Here is a 19,455-nt window from a genome sequence, read left to right on the forward strand (position 1 = left end):
GCTCGCCCACAATCTTCCACGTCACGATTGAGTGCACTGCAAACCTCTTTCCTCCCTTGCCAACTCTCCTTTACCCCCTACGCAACAAAGAGCTGTGGGACGATGCCCTCCGCGACGGACCTCCCGAGGTCCTCCGAGCTGCGATACAACGGGCTCGAAACATCGCCGGAATCATCTTAGGGACGCTGGACTGAGGGTTCCTCCCACACTGCTCTCGCCATTCAAATATTATTAATAAAGATGTTTTACTCTCTCTCGGCGTGCATGATCTCGAGCCGCAGAGTGCGCCGCCTGGTTCCCCGCGAGAGACTCGTGTCCCGGCGTCCAGAGGATTTGTGCTGCTTCTATCTCGTTGTTCAAGACCTGAAGTGCTGTCTTTCCGATCATTCCGTGCATATACATTCTGCATGCTTCTTGCGAGTCCGTCACCACGGTAACCAGGGTCTGCTTGCGCGTTGCGATGTCCAAGGCTATGCCCAGCTCTTCCGCTGTGCTCGCGTCCTTGGCACGTATGGATGTGGCTGTAAGTTGTTCGCCCTTCTCGTCGACCACGCCGATTGCAAATCGGTCGTTTGTTCTATACGCAGCTGCGTCCGTGTATCTCACATTTTGTTCTTTACTGTTGGTGCGTTCGAGTATGTGCTTGAGCGTCTGTATTCTCGCCTGTCTCCTTTCCTTGTCGTACTCGGTATGCATGTTTCCGTGAATGGTACTTATGTGTAGCTTGTCTCTCATATCGCGTGGGATACGCTGAGGTAGGTGCCTCTCATCCTCGACGGCATGCACGTGGATCTCGAGGCACGAGGCGCGTGGCCTCAGGCAGCAGGGCTCGGCAATCGTGAGTAGGCTTAGCTGGGCACGGCCGTCACCTTGCAAGTTTCAGTATTAGTACTTGCGTGAAGAATAAACTCACGTCGGTGTGCGTGGTCTGTCTGAATGGCGTTTCTTGAGCCGAGTCGAATGCTGCGGACAGACAACCGTTGCGAGGGGGCGATCCGCAGGAATTGCAAGCTGAATCGGGAGCATATGTAGAGCAAGTCTGCTCGGTTGGCCCTCTTCATCGTCCTTCGCATGCCCGAGGATTCAAAAAAAAAAAAGAAAATTATGGGGTTTTACGTGCCAAAACCACTTTTCGATTATGAGGCCCGCCGTAGTGGAGGACTCCAGAAATTTTGACCGCCTGGGGTTCTTTAACGTGCACCTAAATCTAAGTACACGGGTGTTTTCGCATTTCGCCTTCATCGAAATACGGCCGGTGTGACCGGGATTAGACATCTCCGAGTATTCCGCGCGCGAATCTTGGTCGCGAAGTCCGCGTCGCCGATGCTCAGGATGCTTAGCCGCGGGTCTGAGACGTCCACAAACGTAGGGTTCGGCAAAGCTACTGCAACGTCCGCGTAGCGCCCGTTTTGACACGTCGAAATTACGGCAACTGCAGAGGAACATTCAGGTGCAAAGAGCCGAGCAGACGATGCGACTGCCGCACCAATGGCGAACCGCGTTGGAGTCACGTGGAGGGCGCGGCCAATCGCAGACTCCTGCACGACCTTCAATCATTTGCTCCTTGTGTGCTTGTTTCTGTATGGAGATAGCTGCAGCAGCCAATTTGAAGACGGGGAAATGCGCCTTCCAACGAGACCAGGATGGCGACGCTCGGTTGCGCCGTTCCACAGGTATTGTCACTTGAAGAACGCTGTTCTTTCTTGATTCCCGCGAAATTTTTTGCAATCTTGGCTGATAAAACAAATTTTTGGAGCACTTCTACGTGGTCTGCAGTGATGATATTTCTGAATCAGATAGAAAAAGAGTTATAGAAACTCAAAATATGATTTCCAAAAAAATCGATTTTTTTGCCGACATGTTGCCATTGGGTTACAAAAAACTAAGGATAAACAGAGAAAGTTGCACTGATTGGTTTCACTGCAGTAGTTTTCACCATCATGTTAATAAATGCATAATTACCTATAATTATGGAGATCACACTGTCATCGCCGAGCGACTGCGAGCAAAACAGCTACCATGGCCGCTCATCACAAGTACTTGCGTGGTTGGGCATTCAAACTCGAGAGCAGCGAGGACTTGTTTGTTCGAATTATCAATGACCATGCATTCCAGACTTACTGTCAACCACTATTGATACAACACAACCAAGTGTAACTTGCGCATCATGTTGTTAAGACGCAAGCATGCAGAATCCCATTAGCATGGACTGGTCCAGCAAGAGACTGCCACACGCATTCCTCTAAGCACTTAGGGCCATAACATTAGTGAGCATAGGAACGTCCCAAAATGATTGCAGGAGAAATGTCATTCCATTTTGGGATGTAGCTCATAACTCATGAAAGTCTATTGAAGCTAAAGTAGGCAAATGAGAGATGTCTTCACACGAGAAAAAAACATATTTGTGTAAATGTTCGTTGCATCATGTTGCAACCGTTTGACTGTGGCTGTCCAGACAATGTAGCTTAACCATTTGGACAGCTTCAGTAAAGCCATGTTTGTTGGGCATAATGGGATAAGCCACTAGGCTGGACATGGTGCTAAAGTCAAAAAACATCAACTCAGACAATAAAGTACCATTTATTGGAAAACTTCATGTATAACGACCACACATGTATCTGCATTTCATGTAGTTATACATATTCTTAGTGAATATGTTATGCAATTGCATGATTCTAATCTGATAATGTGGTATACTTCCTATTTACAGCTCTGTACAAAAGAATGCACTTCATTTTGAACACTCGCAACAACATAAAATCATGAGAGTGACATGTAACATAGACAAAAAAAAAGAAACAAGAAAAATGTCTAACAATGGTAAACTAAAATGGCAGTGGTGTACTCTGTGTAAAATTAAAACTTTGGCAATTTTGAATTTCGACAATTTTCTCTAAATACCCTTTGGTAATATACGTCATTATGAAATGAAAACAATTTGGGTTCAAAAAAACAGGAACCACTTGTATATATAATTTGAAAATTCTTGTAGGTGTATAACAAATACTCAGGCCTTAAATAAAAATGAAAAATGGGTCATTTAATAACAAGAGATGAACTGACCAGGGAGCAACACTACTTCATGCTACAATGAAAACTAAACGACTGCATAGCATACCCACATGCTGCATCGCTCGCCCATTAGATTGGTTGCATCTGGCCAATGCAGCACCCATTGCTGCACCCATTGCTGAAGTGACCTAAATGAGCCTCACAATGCCATTCTCACTTCAATGGCAGCTCCTTAACCAAGATAACCAAGGCCACTGTCCCAGAGTGATGCTGGTATATCAACAACTTTTTATAACTTATGTTGAAGATGTTCTCTGTACAAGATGAACAATGTTAAGGACTGTCACTGTTTTACAGGGAAGATAAGGTTCATAAAACTTTTTATCATGAAATAGGACAGCGCTATACCAATATTTACACCTTGGAGGCATTGTAGTTTCTGGGAAGTCATCTAGCAAAAAGCAGCATAAACTTCTGTGTAAAGTGGTACAGCCAAGTTCCATTTGCTGAGCTGAGTTCCCTTGGAAGAGCACATCAAGTCAAGTACGGTTTTGCATTACTATGTTTCAATGCTTGCAGAGTGAAATCTTGGAGGACTCTGAGCCTGTACTTTGAATTACAGTTGTGTGGCTCGTGGGAACTGCAAGTCTGCTCAGATGTGCCTGTGAAGTTGCATACACTGATAAGGTTGTGTGACTTTTCATGCAACGAAATTTGCATTCTTCTGCCATCATCGCTTAATGTGCGTCATTAACATCGTTGAGAGATCACCCTGCCTTGAATGCTTTTCATGACAAGTGCTTCGCAATTGTGCAATCTGGCAGATAAATGCATGCACACACACACACACACACACACACTAACACACTACTAGGCAAGACAACAGCTGCAACAATAGCACAAATAACAAAACTGAGCCACTGCAGTCACTTGTCAAGAGTCGCCTAAGAACTGAATGCAACACCAATCTTTGCAGCAAGCCTCGTAAAGAAAACATGATGAGCATAAAAAGATGCAAAGGTTAAGAATGCACTCTGTCAAGGTGCCAGCCTTTGTGATTGGGACACCACTTAAGGATGGTGGCATGCCCACAAGAGAGCCAAACAATACATCCGTAGCTGGCTGACGAACTCTCAAGCAACAGGTAATGTGACAAATGGTAACGCCCGCAAATGAGATTTTAAAATGCATTCAGAGCATTGCACCTGGCATTCATGCTTGGTAAACACTTGAGCTGTGAAAATTATTTCAGCATGAATTTTTATAAATTATAGTAGTCTGATGCCCATATGTTGGATGTATCAAATGATGTCAAACTCTTATGTTTAACAAGCTTGAATGCCAAATTCCTACCAAAGAAACAGGTAGGCTGCCACTTGAGTCCTTGCCCTTGAATTGCCAGCAAGACTGCTGCTTATGAAATCATGGGATGCTTAAATGAACAGGTAGATGGTGAAAAGGATGAAAAAAAAAAGCAGTGCCCTCATCCCATCTGTGAATCTAAGTGCCAGCACTGAATGCTCTAGAAGACTTCTTGTGTGCCAACCATGTGCCTTTAAACAGAGATAATCAAGATGGTCACAGTCAACCACATTGTGTCACCTGTACCTTTCAAGTCACCTGTACACCTCAAAGCTTGTACTTATGTAAAAGACAGTTATATTCACAAACTCACTAAAATCAAATTGGATTACTGCCTTCAATAGCTGTTCATATGGCATAAGGAATGGTGCCAACCACTTGGTGGATTATATTTAACAGAGCATGACTGCACAACAAGTGGGTTGTACAGAACTATGCAGATTAAACATTCTTCTTTTGTTTTATGCTTCATATGCTGAAACAAAGTGACCCTGACCACTGTGGATAGCTATATTTGCACTAACAATGTGCAGCATGATAATGCTTGCTCTGACAGTTGCCTGTGAAAGGAAGAATTCTCTTCTGCCTGACTGAAGCAGAATGCTACAATGGGAAGCAACTTGATTCTTCGAAGAGAAAACTTTGTTGATGAGGAAAAGCTTGTTCTGGTCCAAAAACCGAGCTCGGGAACACCATCACACCCACATAGTCAGTCACGTTAACAAGTGAGCTGAGCAAGAGGCTAGCAAATAGTAACACAACACTCAAATGAATTAACTAACGATTTGAACTGGTGGACACTCTAAACAATTAATTAAACAAATCAGTTGATATTTTTGATAAAAAGAATAGCCTTCTAATAGTCTTACACATAACAAACCTGCAGGTGATTCTGTGAACTCCTGATACCTTTTTTTTTTTTTTTTTTTGCACTTCAGCTCATTCGATGCACATAACAAAATTATGTGCAGCAGAAAGCACTGGCACGGACACCAGGACAGAAGACACACAACACACCGCTGGACTATAAACTGAACATTAAATAATCGCTTTAATGCATAATACAGAAGAACAAACAGTACAAACGAGGCAGTGTTCATCCCGTTTGTCGTGCCAATAATCTGTTTCTTAACTTCATGGATTATCCCTGTGCAGGTAGCCTTTCCTTTTATATCAGTAGAACTGATGGTGTACTGATGCATGATTGCTAATCATCATGGCCAAGGTTTCTAAAATTTTGTGCCCTCATTAGTATCTTTATACTTTTTCTTAAAACTTTGATGTCATAAAATTGATTAAGATTATAAGTATAACAAAAAAGGATTAACACTGCCTCTTTATAACTGCCTGTTCTGATATATTATGTGCCAAAGCGATTATTAACCACTCAATTGCTAATCCAGTAGTGTGTTGTGCAATCTTCTTTCCTGATGTATATGTTAGAGTTTCCTGCTGGAAATCCTACTGCAAAATTCCTTGTTTTTTTTTTTAACATAGTTATTGTTTCTGTAATGTGGCCTTCAACCTAAAAGGTTAATTGATGGTGTTTAATGTCCCAAAGCAACACAGATGTTATGAGAAATGCCACAGTGGAGGGCTTGGGAATAATTTTTATCACTCGGGGTTGTTTATTGTGCACCTGAAGCTCAGTACAACAGTGTTTTTCTCCAGTCTAAAAGAACATTCAAATTTACGCAAAGTGGCTCATTCCAGTAAAAATGAATTTTTACCCAAAGCAAGATGTTCACATAAAGTGTTTCAATCATTATTTTTTTTTAAATCTAGTGGCAAAGCATTTACAGCTTTTTGTTTTTAACAAGACCCTACATTGTGAAGTGCACAAAATGACTTGATTCAACAATTTCCTATGCCAGGACAGCTCAACACAGGCACTTACTTTATGGCATCATTCACAGTGTGCTGGCTTTAGCTACATGAAGTTACGATTACAGAATAACCTGATCTCAAGACTTTGAAGGATGTTAAGGAGATGGTAATTATAACTACTTTGTTAAGAGTACAAACGTGTCACTACAGGCAGCACAAATGTTGGGACTGTTTTCCCGTGCTTGCCTTACAGCTGTCACCCTGCTTGCCACCAGCTATTGCCTCCTCACCCACCACACCAAAGTTGAACTAGGTTAACTTTTAGGTGAGCTAACTTATCCCTGTCTACCTTCTGTGCAGTAGGCATGGAGGTGGCATTTTAGGCTGGCTGCACAGTGACGAGATCACAGAAAAATGGCCTTTGCAATTCCGCCAATAATAAACAAGGAAAAGGATCAGTCTTGAATCTCCCACTCAAAAGCATTGCATAATACTGCAGGAGGACCTCAAAATGTTATGTTTTAAAACCTTCTCTACAAGAAACGAAAGCAAATATTATGTGTACTAGCCATTAGATGATGACGCTATGACTGCGAACATCTGACTGGCAATTATCTTCCTGTAGAGGTCAGCAGAAGTAAAATTGTGGGTATTCATTGAAGATAAAAGAGTATGGCAATTCCAAAAGCAAGAACACTTCTGCTTATTTAAAACCACTTACCCCTTCTATCTCTATTTCTTTCATTAAAATAAGGAGTGTCGAAACATTAAAAATTCGAAGTACTAATTCAATACATTAAGTTATCCCATTCATATTCAAACGTTTGACATTCAATATTTCTGAACATTCACTCATTATCAATTATGTTGGACTTCTATGTTTATTTGAGCCCATCTCCAGATAGACTCATGCATGTGTTGGCTGTCCACCAGTTGTTTCAGATGCCCACTGTTGCATTAACTCATCTGGAAACACTGAGCTTTCCTAGAGCATCTATTCCAAGTAAAATATTAAGTTTGGCTACACCTGTCACATATTTACAAATGGCCTACTTGAGCAGGCTTTCACTCATAGACAGCACTAAGTCTATTGAGTTTGTCGATACAAGTTTATCGAGGGATAATACAGTATTAGCCTGTTATATACATATCACCATTTACAAAATACCAAAGTACCAAAAGTGAAGACATGAGCAGCAGCACTGATGCTGCCATCCTGCGACAATGAGTTCAATTAGTGCGTGCAGAACTGTTATCGCAATAATAGGCAATGGCTGCTTTGCTGCTGGCATAAAGGCGTCAGCAGAAATGTAATCATTGATATATAGTTTTTTTTTTCCTTCTGACGAGAAGAGTCATGTAGCACAACAATGTTTCTAATGTATTGTGGTTAGTGCCATAATACACCACTACTAGTGCTGCTGCCGCCCACATCTCCGGTGTTCTGTTATTTCATAAACAGCAATACGTATAACATAGACAGGCTAAAACTTTCTAATAATCTTTGTTTACCTTTCTGCTCTCACTGTCGTTCTTCCTCTCCTCTTTAGAAATAGACATTAATCAGTGTTCAAGTTGATATTCAAAGACAGTTTTTCCATTCCTTGTATTTGATATGATTTGGAAAATTTTGCATTAGCAGACTCTAAAATAAAATTAATTTTGCAGTAAAAAGTCAAAGCCAAAAAACTGAAACGAACTGTGTGCAGCACCTACATTTCATCAATCTCAGACAAGAAAAAGAACCTGCAAGCATGTTGTGGGGAGCTGGCCTCATTGCTCAGTAGCAAGAACAAGCACCTTATATATGTGTGAAAGCATGCTTCAAAGGTGAATGCACTGTGCTGCCTAAGAACGCTCAGAAACTGCACAGCAGTAGCCCCTCCCATCATATACATATTTCTGCGATTGAATGCACATTTGTTTGAGACTTGTGTTGCATGAATTTCTGGCTGGCACACTAGAAGCTTCCCAGTGCACTCCTGTCTGGGCCAAGCTAGAAACACTTCTGGTATGGGTTGATGGCAAAGAATGAGGGCAGGGGCACATGGGGTCCCTCCCAGGACGGTGCCTGGTCAGCTGGTCGCAGCGCCGACGTAGGGAACCCATCCTCATCCAACCTTTCCGAGGAGAGTTTGGCTTTTTTCTTAGACGGTCGTTCTCCATTAGCCTTCTCCAGCTTGCGAACCTCCATCTTTTTCTCCCACTCTTCCTCGCCATGGTTCCTGAAGTTGAGGTTCTTGTGCTGATAAAAGACAAGGCTGATGCGGGTGGGGTTCTTGCGGTCGGGCCGTCGGAGTGCAGTGGTAGCATGGAGCTCGTGCTTGGCACACTCAAATAATACGGATCCATGTGTTAGGGCAATGGCCACACCACCAACTTCTGGGTCCTGGAACACTGCTTCGTTGTCTGAGTCAACTTCATAGATGCCTTCTTCCTCAGCCTTGGGTATCTCTACCCTAGGGAGGCCCTCATGACTAGCTGGCCGTGGTGCAAGCCGTGGAGGGCCAACTGGTTGGCTTCTCTGAGCATCCTCCATGACGGAACGAAATGTCTGCAAGTGCCGCTCAAAGCCATTTGGTGCAGTCTGCGCTGGCATGAAAGTGTTCTTGAAGGGGGGAAGCACACTGGCGTGCTCCTGCATGCAACGGCCTTGCGGTGGTGGCGTTGCAAGACCAGCAGGCAGGCGTGTTGGGCCTGCAACAGGAGATGTCTGCATGCCATAGTCTTTTGGTGGTGTGACTGCTGCTGAGAAGCACTGGCCACGAGGTGCATAATATGGGCCTTGGAAGCCTGCGCTGTAGTCACGGTCGGAGGCCCACGCTGCTGCGTCCACATAGGGCGCTTGGGGGAAGGGGGCACCCTGACTGTGGCTTCTTGCGACTCCGCAGGATGGGTCAACAGGCATGCCGAAGCTGCCAGCCATGTAGTACGGGGAACGCATGTGAAGTGGGGAGTCCATCCGCACAGGGTTCAGTTCAGTCAGCCTTGGTGTGCTTGGTGGTGTCATGGGAGTAACTGGAGGACTGGGGTGAGGTGGAAATGTTTCATGAGGTGAAGGTAGGAAGCTGCCATTTCTGGAAAAGCCAGGTGCACCATAGCTAGCATTTCGAGTGATGTGCGGAGACACCGCCTGTGGGACGTACGATGGTGGAAGCATAACACCCTGGGACGGAGTCTGGGAGATGGGGCTGAATGTGGCGCTTATAGACTGATGATGGTAAGGTGGCATGGAAGCACTTCTGTCCACAAATGGTGAGTAGACAGTGTGGCCTCCACTGGGACGGCCTAATTCGAGGTTCTGCAGGTGGTGGTTGGAAACCGAAGCCAAGTTCTGCAAATGGTCAATGCTATGGCCTTCCACAGGGGGGCCATTCTGCCCACTGTGTGACAAGTAGCTTGGATAGTGGTACCTGTCAACCATCCTGTACTTATAATAATTCATAGCCAAATGATGATCCTCAGGAGGAGTGTCCGGAATGGTAGTCATCATGGGGCTCTGAGGGATGGTACAAAGACTTGCCATCTTTTGTGTTCCTTGCTGCGTGTAATTTCCCGCGAAGTAGGGGTTCCCATAGGCAAGATCTTGTTGAGGCTGAAGATATGGCTGATTAAATGGACTGGAATCCTTTGTATGATGTATTCTTTCAGAAGTATGAGGTGACAAGATTTGAGGCATACCTGAGGTTTTGTTTAATACTTGGCCTCCTTTGTCCAGGGTACTCTGAATGCAGGCTTCACTGGAATTCTCCTTTTTGACCACCACTTTCATGTCATCTTTGCCTAGACAAGGAACATGAGATTCAGCACAAGGAGAATTGGGTTTCTGCAAAGAGAAACTGCCTTCTGACGCTGATGTATCATACTGGCAAGACATGTGTGGCAAAAATTCATTTTTCACTTTGTATCCTGGTGCACATGTACCATAGGACTTGGCTGTCGGAGGCTCAATAGTAGTAGGATGAAAACTAGACTGCTGCTGAGATCGAAAGGGGCCCACGGGAATCTCAAACCTGGGATTCCCAAGTTCTGATTCATGCTTCACTTGAGGCACGCCTGATTTGTACTTCTCTTCGAAAGGAGATCTGTGGTAGGATGGTGCTTCAAAATTGGGACTGAAGACTGGTGATGGCATTGTCTGTGATGCGTACCCTTCATCTGTCTGTGCCTGAAAAAAACATGCCATAGAACTTTTACATCTACAATGGCATGAATGCACAAACACTGAATAAAATGCAACATACATTAGTTGCTTAATGTACTTGCAAAGAAAAAAAAGGAACAATAAAAAGGCATGCACACGAGACTACACTTGGGTGCTTATTCCTGGATAGGGCTTCTTTGCACAACCTGCTAAATATGGCCTCTATATTTTGTTTCCTTTTAAGAAGGCAGAAAATATTGTAGACCAATGTATACAACACTGAAGACTGAGTGTACCTGAGGCACAGTAAAGAGAAAAAGCCACCAAGCACCATAGAACCTCGTTGTTATGTTAATGTTTGTTACGTTTTCCTGGCTCTTGCACTCTGGAACGCCAGTCCCGTTTAGTTCCCATAAGGTCATATGTCTTACCATCTCATTTGTTACACTTCCTTTCCCAGCTGTTACATCCAGAAACTGCAATGGTGCACAACCGACTTGGCATCATCCATCGACAGTGTCTACGTATTTTCAGCATGTCACTGCTGAAAACAGTGAATACACAGTACCTGCCGTGCAATGCAGCAGGATCACCATTGCCGTGTTGAGATTGCCGCCAGTCGCCGATCACAACATGGCTCACAATGTGTAAAGCTAAGATAAAGTGGTTGAAGGCATGTGCCGTCACTCCACACCCATATTTGCAGACACTGTCATAGTTTTCGATTTATCTTGCATGATTACTTTGGTATACACAGATGCACTAAAAAAGGGATGAGAGAGCTCAAAAAGAAGCTGTTATTAACTAAGATTCGACCTAAGAGCCAGATAGAAATCACAATGTTCATTTAGTGTGATTCATGGCTACGACCACTCCAAAACAGTGTTTTAATGTTCAATATAACTGCCAGGCAGTGATAATAAGGCTTACTTAGTAGGTTTTAGTATTTTGTCGGCTTTCTATTCAACTTCAAATTAAGTTTTGTGCGAGAGTAGCTTTCTGCTTCATCTGTAGTGCTGCTGCAAGCATTATTAGATGTTATGTTCTCCCAGATGATGCATTCTTTTTCCTTTGTCCCTTAACCCTCTAGGTGCTGGGCGCTTCAAGCATTTCAACCTGCTGTGTGCCGGAGGTTCTCTCAAAGCGCAAAAAAATCTATTTAAGTATAGCAGATGTTTGTTAATTCAGATTTTGTTAATTCAATTTTTTTGTTAATTCCATCCGAACGAAATATTCCAGCCAGCACCCATACAACTTGCGTTGTTTTGACCCTGAAATTGGCCTTCGCCAGTTAGTACTTGGCTGGTCAGCATGCACGCGTCTGACTCCAATGGTACGTTTATGGTGCAGTAATTGCACTGAACACAAGTCATATCCTGTCGAAAATATCATTTTTGGCTTATTCCAGGAAGATTTTAAATGTGAAAACAGTATCTCACAATGAATTACAGTCAATCCTGCATATATCAAACTCGAAGGGGGATCATGAAATAGGTTTATGTATTGATAATTAGAAATACAAGATATGCTTATCTGAACCTTATCTGAAATCTCCGCATGTTTCGGACAGTTTCCAGAGATTATAAAAAGCGGGAATTTACCAATTTGTGTCTCGAAGGCCATGTCGTGAGCACAAAAGTTTAATTATTCTTTGCACGCAAAATATTGAAATACACTTGCACTGTGGAATGGTTCTTGATATACTAATCGCAACGCTAACCCTAAACGCCCACCTCGCCCAGCCGCTAGACCACAGTGCACCTCATGCGCATACAAGTGCTTCTATTGTGTTTCTATTCAGAATAAGGTAAAAACGAACACAGTGTGGAAGCAAACCAGCCTGTATGGATTGGTTATACGCTGCGCTGGCACCAGTGCAACTGAATCATGTGTGAATATGCCCAACCGCCGTACCCTGTTACAATAGACTATTTAAACGGCCAATCATCACACGTTGGAAACCAGTTGACCAGACAGACTACTCTGTTGGGTTTAGGTTTCAAAACCGACTCTATGCTCTCCCTTTGTCACCAGCCATCATTGATTCTCGTCCGCCCAACTCTTATTGCATGCCACTCAGCGCTCCAGCACCTTATGGTCCTCGGCCCTTCTCCTCCGGTCTCTGCGTTGGGACTACCAACAATACACAGATGCTATTAGATTCGAAAATTGCTTTGAGCTTGCAGAACATCCGAGTCAATTCCCACTCGTGTAACCCTGCGTCCACGAATGAAATGCACTCAGTGAGGACTGTGGGGCCATGAATCGCACAGCGATGAGTCTTGTGCACCACTGCCACGATGGCCTTCCCGCGAATTAAGTTTGAATGTGGCGTGCGGTGCTTTCATTAAATCTGAACTGTAATATAATGTAAAAATCCATTCAAGTAGAGGTTGGGGTGTTGCGGTCGGACTTGTTTTGGCCACTCACAGAGGGAACACTAAAATGTTGTTCACGTAAAGCCCTAGGTGGTCTACAAAAAGAAAAAAAAAGAAGAAAGAAAGAAAGCCGGCGCAGACACTTCCAGTTTAGCATTCCATGCCTGCAGCCTCAGTGAAAAGCTCGAGTGTCATCCACACTTTCTTGTGGAAAGCGTATTGGACCGGCAGGCCTTTCTCCTTATTGAAGCTGAGTGGCGATCTGTCCTCACCAATAATGAACGGCTGCAGTTTGCATGAGCTATCCATATTCTTGGAGTGCAAAACTAACGCTAGTCATCTTTCCTACATGGCATGTACTGCCCTCGAGATTCAACGTTTTGCTTGACAGCATGCCCTTTTGAGTTCATCAGCATTTAATATTTCAGACAGTGCAAGAAGTGATTGTGTACCTGTTAGGAGAAGTGCACTTGTGGAGGCACGGCACGGCGCAGCATTCAATATATTGAATGTGGCTGTGAATGAGAGTTCGATAGACGCATAGTGCAGCGCGATACTTTTGCATGAGACTTCCAAGAGCATGTTACCGCCATTCGATAGAGGCAATAATTCGATGTATCTGAGTTTGATATATCCAGGATGGACTGTATTATACTATCTGTCAAATTCTAACACACTTTCTTTTCTCGGAGGAATTCGTCCAAAAACTGCCTGAGCAGTGCAGTCAAGATATGAAACTGAAACCAAAACCAAAATTACGTCAATAGCATACCCGACAGTCTACCGTCAGAGCCAGTTTTGTCAGCGTCTTAGTCACTGCCATCACAAGATGGTGACCATGGATGACACACCAGAACAAGTTCTGGCATGGCATCACAATGCACCACTTTCAGTCTGATTACAAAGGCACATTCAAATGATAAGTTAGTTTACATGTTAAGCTAGCGACCAGTCGTGTCACGTGTTCTTGGCATTGCGGATAATTGCATGCGTCGCAGGATGTACTAGCAAAGTGATTAGTCTAGGTGTATGCCACCATCCCCCTTTGTGATCGTTGTGAGGTTGTTTGATAAATGCAGAATATCAAATGTGCTATGGACCGTATGGAGGATAACATTTTGTGGTTCATAGAGGGCACGGCACACGCCTGAGGGACAGCATGGCTGAAAAGCTACTGCTCGTTTTGCAGGTCATGTCGTGGTTTTCGGGTACAGCTATCACTTGGAATGGATTGCCATCCTGCCTGCCGTATCGTCTCAACAACGACATGCTATCGGATGCGACAACATGCAAGCCGCGTGGCCCGTCATTCCTACTTGGCCGCATGGAGGACAAGACGGATTTCCGATTCGTCGACAAGCTTCTTTCGAGAATTACGTCATCGGCGGAACTTCTACAAAGGCAGCACCTCGACACCCACGGCCTCAGAGGGCACGGCACATGCCTGAGGGACAGCATGGCTGAAAAGCTACTGCTCGTTTTGCAGGTCATGTTGTGGTTTTCGGGTACAGCGATCACTTGGAATGGATTGCCATCCTGCCTGCCGTATCGTCTCGACAACGACATGCTATCGGATGCGACAACATGCAAGCCGCGTGGCCCGTCATTCCTACTTGGCCGCATGGGGGACAAGACGGATTTCCGATTCGTCGACAAGCTTCTTTCGAGAATTACGTCATCGGCGGAACTTCTACAAAGGCAGCACCTCGACACCCACGGCCTCAGAGGGCACGGCACACGCCTGAGGGACAGCATGGCTGAAAAGCTACTGCTCGTTTTGCAGGTTGGTTCATGGCCTGATTCTATTTCCTATCGCAGTGACGATAGATTTCTCGTAGTTCTGCCGTGCCCTCGCAGATGTCGCGCCATTTTGGTTGACTGCTGGTCAGTGATGCTGTTGTTGTTAACATCGGGAGATATTGAGGAAAATCCAGGGCCCCCGACGGAAGAGTATTTGAAGGCCATTCTAGACAACCAGGCAGAAACCGACCGGAAACTTAATTCAATTCAAGAACAAATTGGTGTTCTCTCGGCAAGGACAGAAAAGCTGTCAGATTACCTTGTGGTAATCCAGGAGATGACCACAACAATAGATAAGCTCGAGAATACTGTCAGGCAACAGGCCAAAAAATTAGTTGAGTTTGAAAACCGTGGGCGGCGTAACAACCTTTTAGTGTTTGGTGTCCCGGAAAAGGCGAACGAAACAGTCAGATCTCAGGGCAGCTGTTGCAGATAACATTTTTAAAAAAGAACTAGGTGTCCAAGTCACCACAATAGAAAGAATTCACCGTATTGGAAGGAAGAAGCCAGAAAAGCATAGACCTATCATAATGAAATTTTATGACAGCAGGGAAAAGGATAGCATTCTAAAGAATTGCAAGAAACTTAAGGGAAAATCTGTTCACGTCAGCAATGATTATGCAAAAGAAACTGCAGACGTTAGAAAGAAACTATGGAAATCTGCCATTTTAGAAAGGGAAAATAAGCAAAAGGTGTCTCTGGTTCATGATAAGCTTAAGATTGATGACCGTCTATATGCCTGGGATCACAGTCGCAACGAGCGTATTCTTTGCCAAGAACTCCGTGATAAGGGCCGCCATAGCAATCGCAAAGTGTCGGGGGAAGCTTGCAATGACAAGGAGGGCATGCCTTCCTGCAGTTCAAATACAGCATAGCTCAGAATCGTTTCGTTCAATGCCCGCAGTATTCTTAACAAGGTTACTGAATTAGAATGTCTGTTGCTATCTGAGCGACCGCACGTCGTTTGCATTACGGAAACATGGCTCAACAGTGCTATTTCTTGCGACTGCATTATCCCACCTGGCTACACAATGTTCAGGTGGGATCGGGACTCTCGTGGTGGTGGTGTGGCCATTATTGTTAAATCATCGCTGACAGCCTGTACGGTTGTGTGTGACATGTCGGAATCGGTGTGGTGTAAAATCATGTTCTCTGGCATGTCGTACCTCATAGGAGTCGTTTATAGGCCGCCAACTACTTCACCTGATTTTCTAGATATGTTAAATACGTTTCTTTGCTCACATGTAAACAGGAACACCAGGCTAATAATGACTGGTGATTTTAACTTGCCACATATCGATTGGGAACTTATTTCACCTGGAAATACAGAAATTTCTAGTACCGAAAAATTATTGGATATCACATTTTTTCATAACTTAAGGCAAATAGTGAAGGAAAACACACGTATAACGTCCCAATCGCAGTCATTGCTTGACTTGGTGTTCCTTTCCCATAAAGTAGGCGATTATGAAATGGCAGTCACCGATGGTATATCTGATCACAAAATCATTTTGCTGAATGTGCTTTCTTGTACACCACCACCTACAAAACCTACTGTGCGTGTTGAAATCAAAGACTATGCTAAGGCCGATGATACGTCTATTCTAGATTATTTAGAAAAGTGTTTCAACGAATTTGAAAATGTCTCCGAGGTCGAAACAGTTGAAGATTTGTGGCAGCGCTTTCAGGCTATTATTAAAGTCTGCATAGATCAGTTTGTTCCGACCCGACTCAAGAAAACGAAGCGGAGTAACCCATGGATAACTAGGGATATTGTTCACGCGAAACGGAAATTAAAAAGGCTGCGCAAGGGAAAAGCAGATCCTAGGGAAATACACGCAGTACGTCAGAGAATAAAGACTTTGTTAATCAGTTCGAAGCAAACATTTTTTAATCGCAATCTAAGTGATTTTCTTAAGACTTCCCCAGAAAAATTTTGGCGTTATTTAGACCGCAGAAAGGAAGAAATAAAGCAAATGACGGTAGGAAATGTTCTAGTAGAAGAAAAAGGTGTTATCGCTGAGGGATTAAATAAATATTTCCAATCAGTATTCACGCGCAGTGATCGACCATTTCCAGTAGATGATGGGGCATCTTTCAGCGAAAGTTCCATGGACGCTATCAACTTTACTCAGAGGGGCGTATTCCAGCAGTTGCTACAGTTAGATGACAAGAAGGCTTCTAGGCCAGACGGAATACCTTCTGGCTTTTTGAAAAGGTATGCTGAGTGGATATCATTTTATTTGGTAATTATTTTTCAGAAATCACTAAGCACCCATTCCGTGCCACAGGACTGGCGTTGTGCTGTAGTTATCCCCATATTTAAAAGTGGCAATCGTACTCTAATGAATAACTACCGTCCTGTATCCCTTACGTCAGTTTGCTGCAAGGTTATGGAACACGTCATAGCAAAGCATATAATTATCTTCCTAGAATCAAATGGCCTCCTTTGCGCATGCCAGCATGGGTTCCGACGGGGACTTTCGACAGTGACACAGCTCATTGAGACATTACACGATTTTTCCAAAGCTATGGACAACCGTGAACAAATGGATGTTATATGCGTTGATTTTGCCAAAGCCTTTGATAAGGTTCCCCACCGTAAATTACTTTTTAAACTGTACAAAGCAGGTATAAATGGCGACGTTATAAAATGGATTGAAGATTATTTAACTAACCGCAAGCAGGCAGTTCGCGTTGATAGTTCCGAGTCTGGTTTTGTAGATGTATACTCGGGAGTACCACAGGGGTCCGTGTTAGGACCAACACTTTTTCTGCTTTACATCAATGACGTAGCAACCGCTTTAGATAGTTCTGCTAAGATAAAACTCTTTGCAGATGACTGCTTGATTTTTGCGCCGGTATCTTGTTTAGAGGATCAGATTAAGCTCAACCGAAACCTTCAGGCGTTTGGGAGTTGGTGTGACAAGTGGGAAATGCGAATTAATTTTGATAAGACCACATACACGCATATCACTGCAAAAAAGAATATTGTTGCTTTTCAGTACGATATTCAAGGCTACAATCTAGTTAATGTTCCTTGTTTCAAATATCTTGGTGTCTCTATTTCGCATGATTTAAAATGGCACAATCAAGTAGAAAGAGTGTGCTCTGCGGCACAGAAGAAATTGGGTTTTTTAAGAGCAAAACTGGGGAGGGCAACAAAAGATGTTAAACTGCTGGCTTACAAGTCTCTTATTCGACCATCCCTAGAATATGCGTTAGTAGCATGGGCGCCCCATCAAAAGGTATTGTGGGCCAAAATAGAGAAGGTGCAACGCCGGGCGGCGCGCTATATTTGTTCGAAATATAGAAGGACAGACTCAGTTGCGGCGATGTTAAAGTCTTGCGGTCTTGAATTATTGGAAGATAGGTGCAAGAAGCAGAGAGTAAAAACGTTATTTCAAATAATTCACGGCGAACTAAAAATTAATAAAGATTTGTATTTAAAACCTCCAGGCAGACTGAGCTCCCACTTAAATCATAGTGCAGCTATTCAACCGTACTTGTCCCGAACCAATGCCTTTCGTTGTTCGTTCTTCCCACAGTCAATAGAGCTGTGGAACAAGCTGCCTGCAGAAATTGTTCGCAGTTCTGATACTGCATTGTTTACAAATGCAATCAAGGTTCTTTACTAAAACTGTACCACGTGGATATTGTAAAGTGTTTTTCTTTCCTTTTTTCTCTTTTTCCTTTTTTTCTGTTTGTGTGCGTGCGGCAGCTGGTTGAACATTTGAATACATGTCTTATAGTCTGTATATCGTATCTTGTATTGTATCCGTAGGACACTGTAGTGCATGTGCATATTTCTTTTGTATCTGGCTGTCTTGTACGAACGTATATGTAACATCCCTCCCTGTTATGACCCTCAACTGAGGGTTGACAGTATTTCTAAATAAAATAATAGAAAACAATGAAGTGCTGTCTGAGAGTGATGATGATGATGATGGACATTAAGTAAATAAATTTCCATCTCTGAAGGTAAAGTGCACTGGTTCCGTCTTTTTCTTGTTGCGAGAATTGGAGGCAGGCTACATTTTTTTGCAAAAGAAATCAGGAATATGCTCGATACCTACTTTGTTTAGGAACTCTATGGTCATTTTTATGTTAGTTTCCTATCTTGAACTCATAAAAAGCGTGTGTGTTTAATTTGGGGACATGTTAGAATCTGGCAAATACTGCCAAATGAACCGGCAGTGTATTTCAATGTTCTTTTTCTGCCACTTGTTTAATTCAACCTGCTAGATAATTTGACCAATTTCGTTGGTACCGTCAAGGTTAAATTTACGGTAGTTGACTGCAACACATTTGCAGGCTTTAAGTGCGATTTATTGGCAATATGTTGTGGGACATTTGAAAAAAAATTTTAATCTCAAAATTTAAGCAAAAATTAGGACATGCTAATTGGTGATATCATTCAGGGTAATTAGTGTTTTTAATGAATTTAACCTACAGTTATTTTATGAAGACATTGTGTGATCAATATTGAAGTCCTCTGAATGCACAGTTCATAAGAAGCTCTCGGATTTCTGTACCGTTAAAAAAGTCGGTTTCGCCAGAAAGGCGAATCATCAATTGCGATAGCAAACTAGCAGACAGCCATACAAAGTAACGATAGCACTTGTATCGGCCACGTCAACTTGTAAACATTCGCTTGCTAACTAAATTAACAAGCATGGCGTCAGTACGCACAGCAAACATCAACACATCACACTCGATGACCACAGACACTCGTTGTCGAAACGCTGGCATGAGCAAGTGCAGCAGTAGCAGCGAGCGAAGTGACCTTTGTGCTGTCTACCGCTTCAATGCAAACTGAGTGCCGATAACACAAAGCATGCACAAAGGAGCCGTCGACGCACCTAGAGTCTGCCCCCAACGCAGATCGCTCTCAAGATATGGCCATGCAACCGTGCACAGCCTCCACATACA

General features: G+C 43.5%; 1 protein-coding gene across 4 annotated transcripts in view; it reads right to left on the reverse strand.

The window, feature by feature from the left end:
* Positions 1–2,561: 2,561 nt before the first annotated feature.
* Tet (Ten-Eleven Translocation (TET) family protein) overlaps positions 2,562–19,455 on the reverse strand; it is a 214,941-nt gene continuing 198,047 nt past the window's right edge. For all 4 annotated transcript variants that reach the window (XM_075694244.1, XM_075694247.1, XM_075694245.1 and 1 more), the window contains one exon: positions 2,562–10,369. In XM_075694244.1, coding sequence (XP_075550359.1) covers positions 8,198–10,369 — 2,172 coding nt within the window. In that variant the 3' untranslated portion in view covers positions 2,562–8,197. The remainder of the gene's footprint in view (positions 10,370–19,455) is intronic.

The sequence above is a fragment of the Dermacentor variabilis genome, chromosome 1 (assembly GCF_050947875.1).
Source record: "Dermacentor variabilis isolate Ectoservices chromosome 1, ASM5094787v1, whole genome shotgun sequence".
NCBI lineage: Eukaryota > Metazoa > Arthropoda > Arachnida > Ixodida > Ixodidae > Dermacentor > Dermacentor variabilis.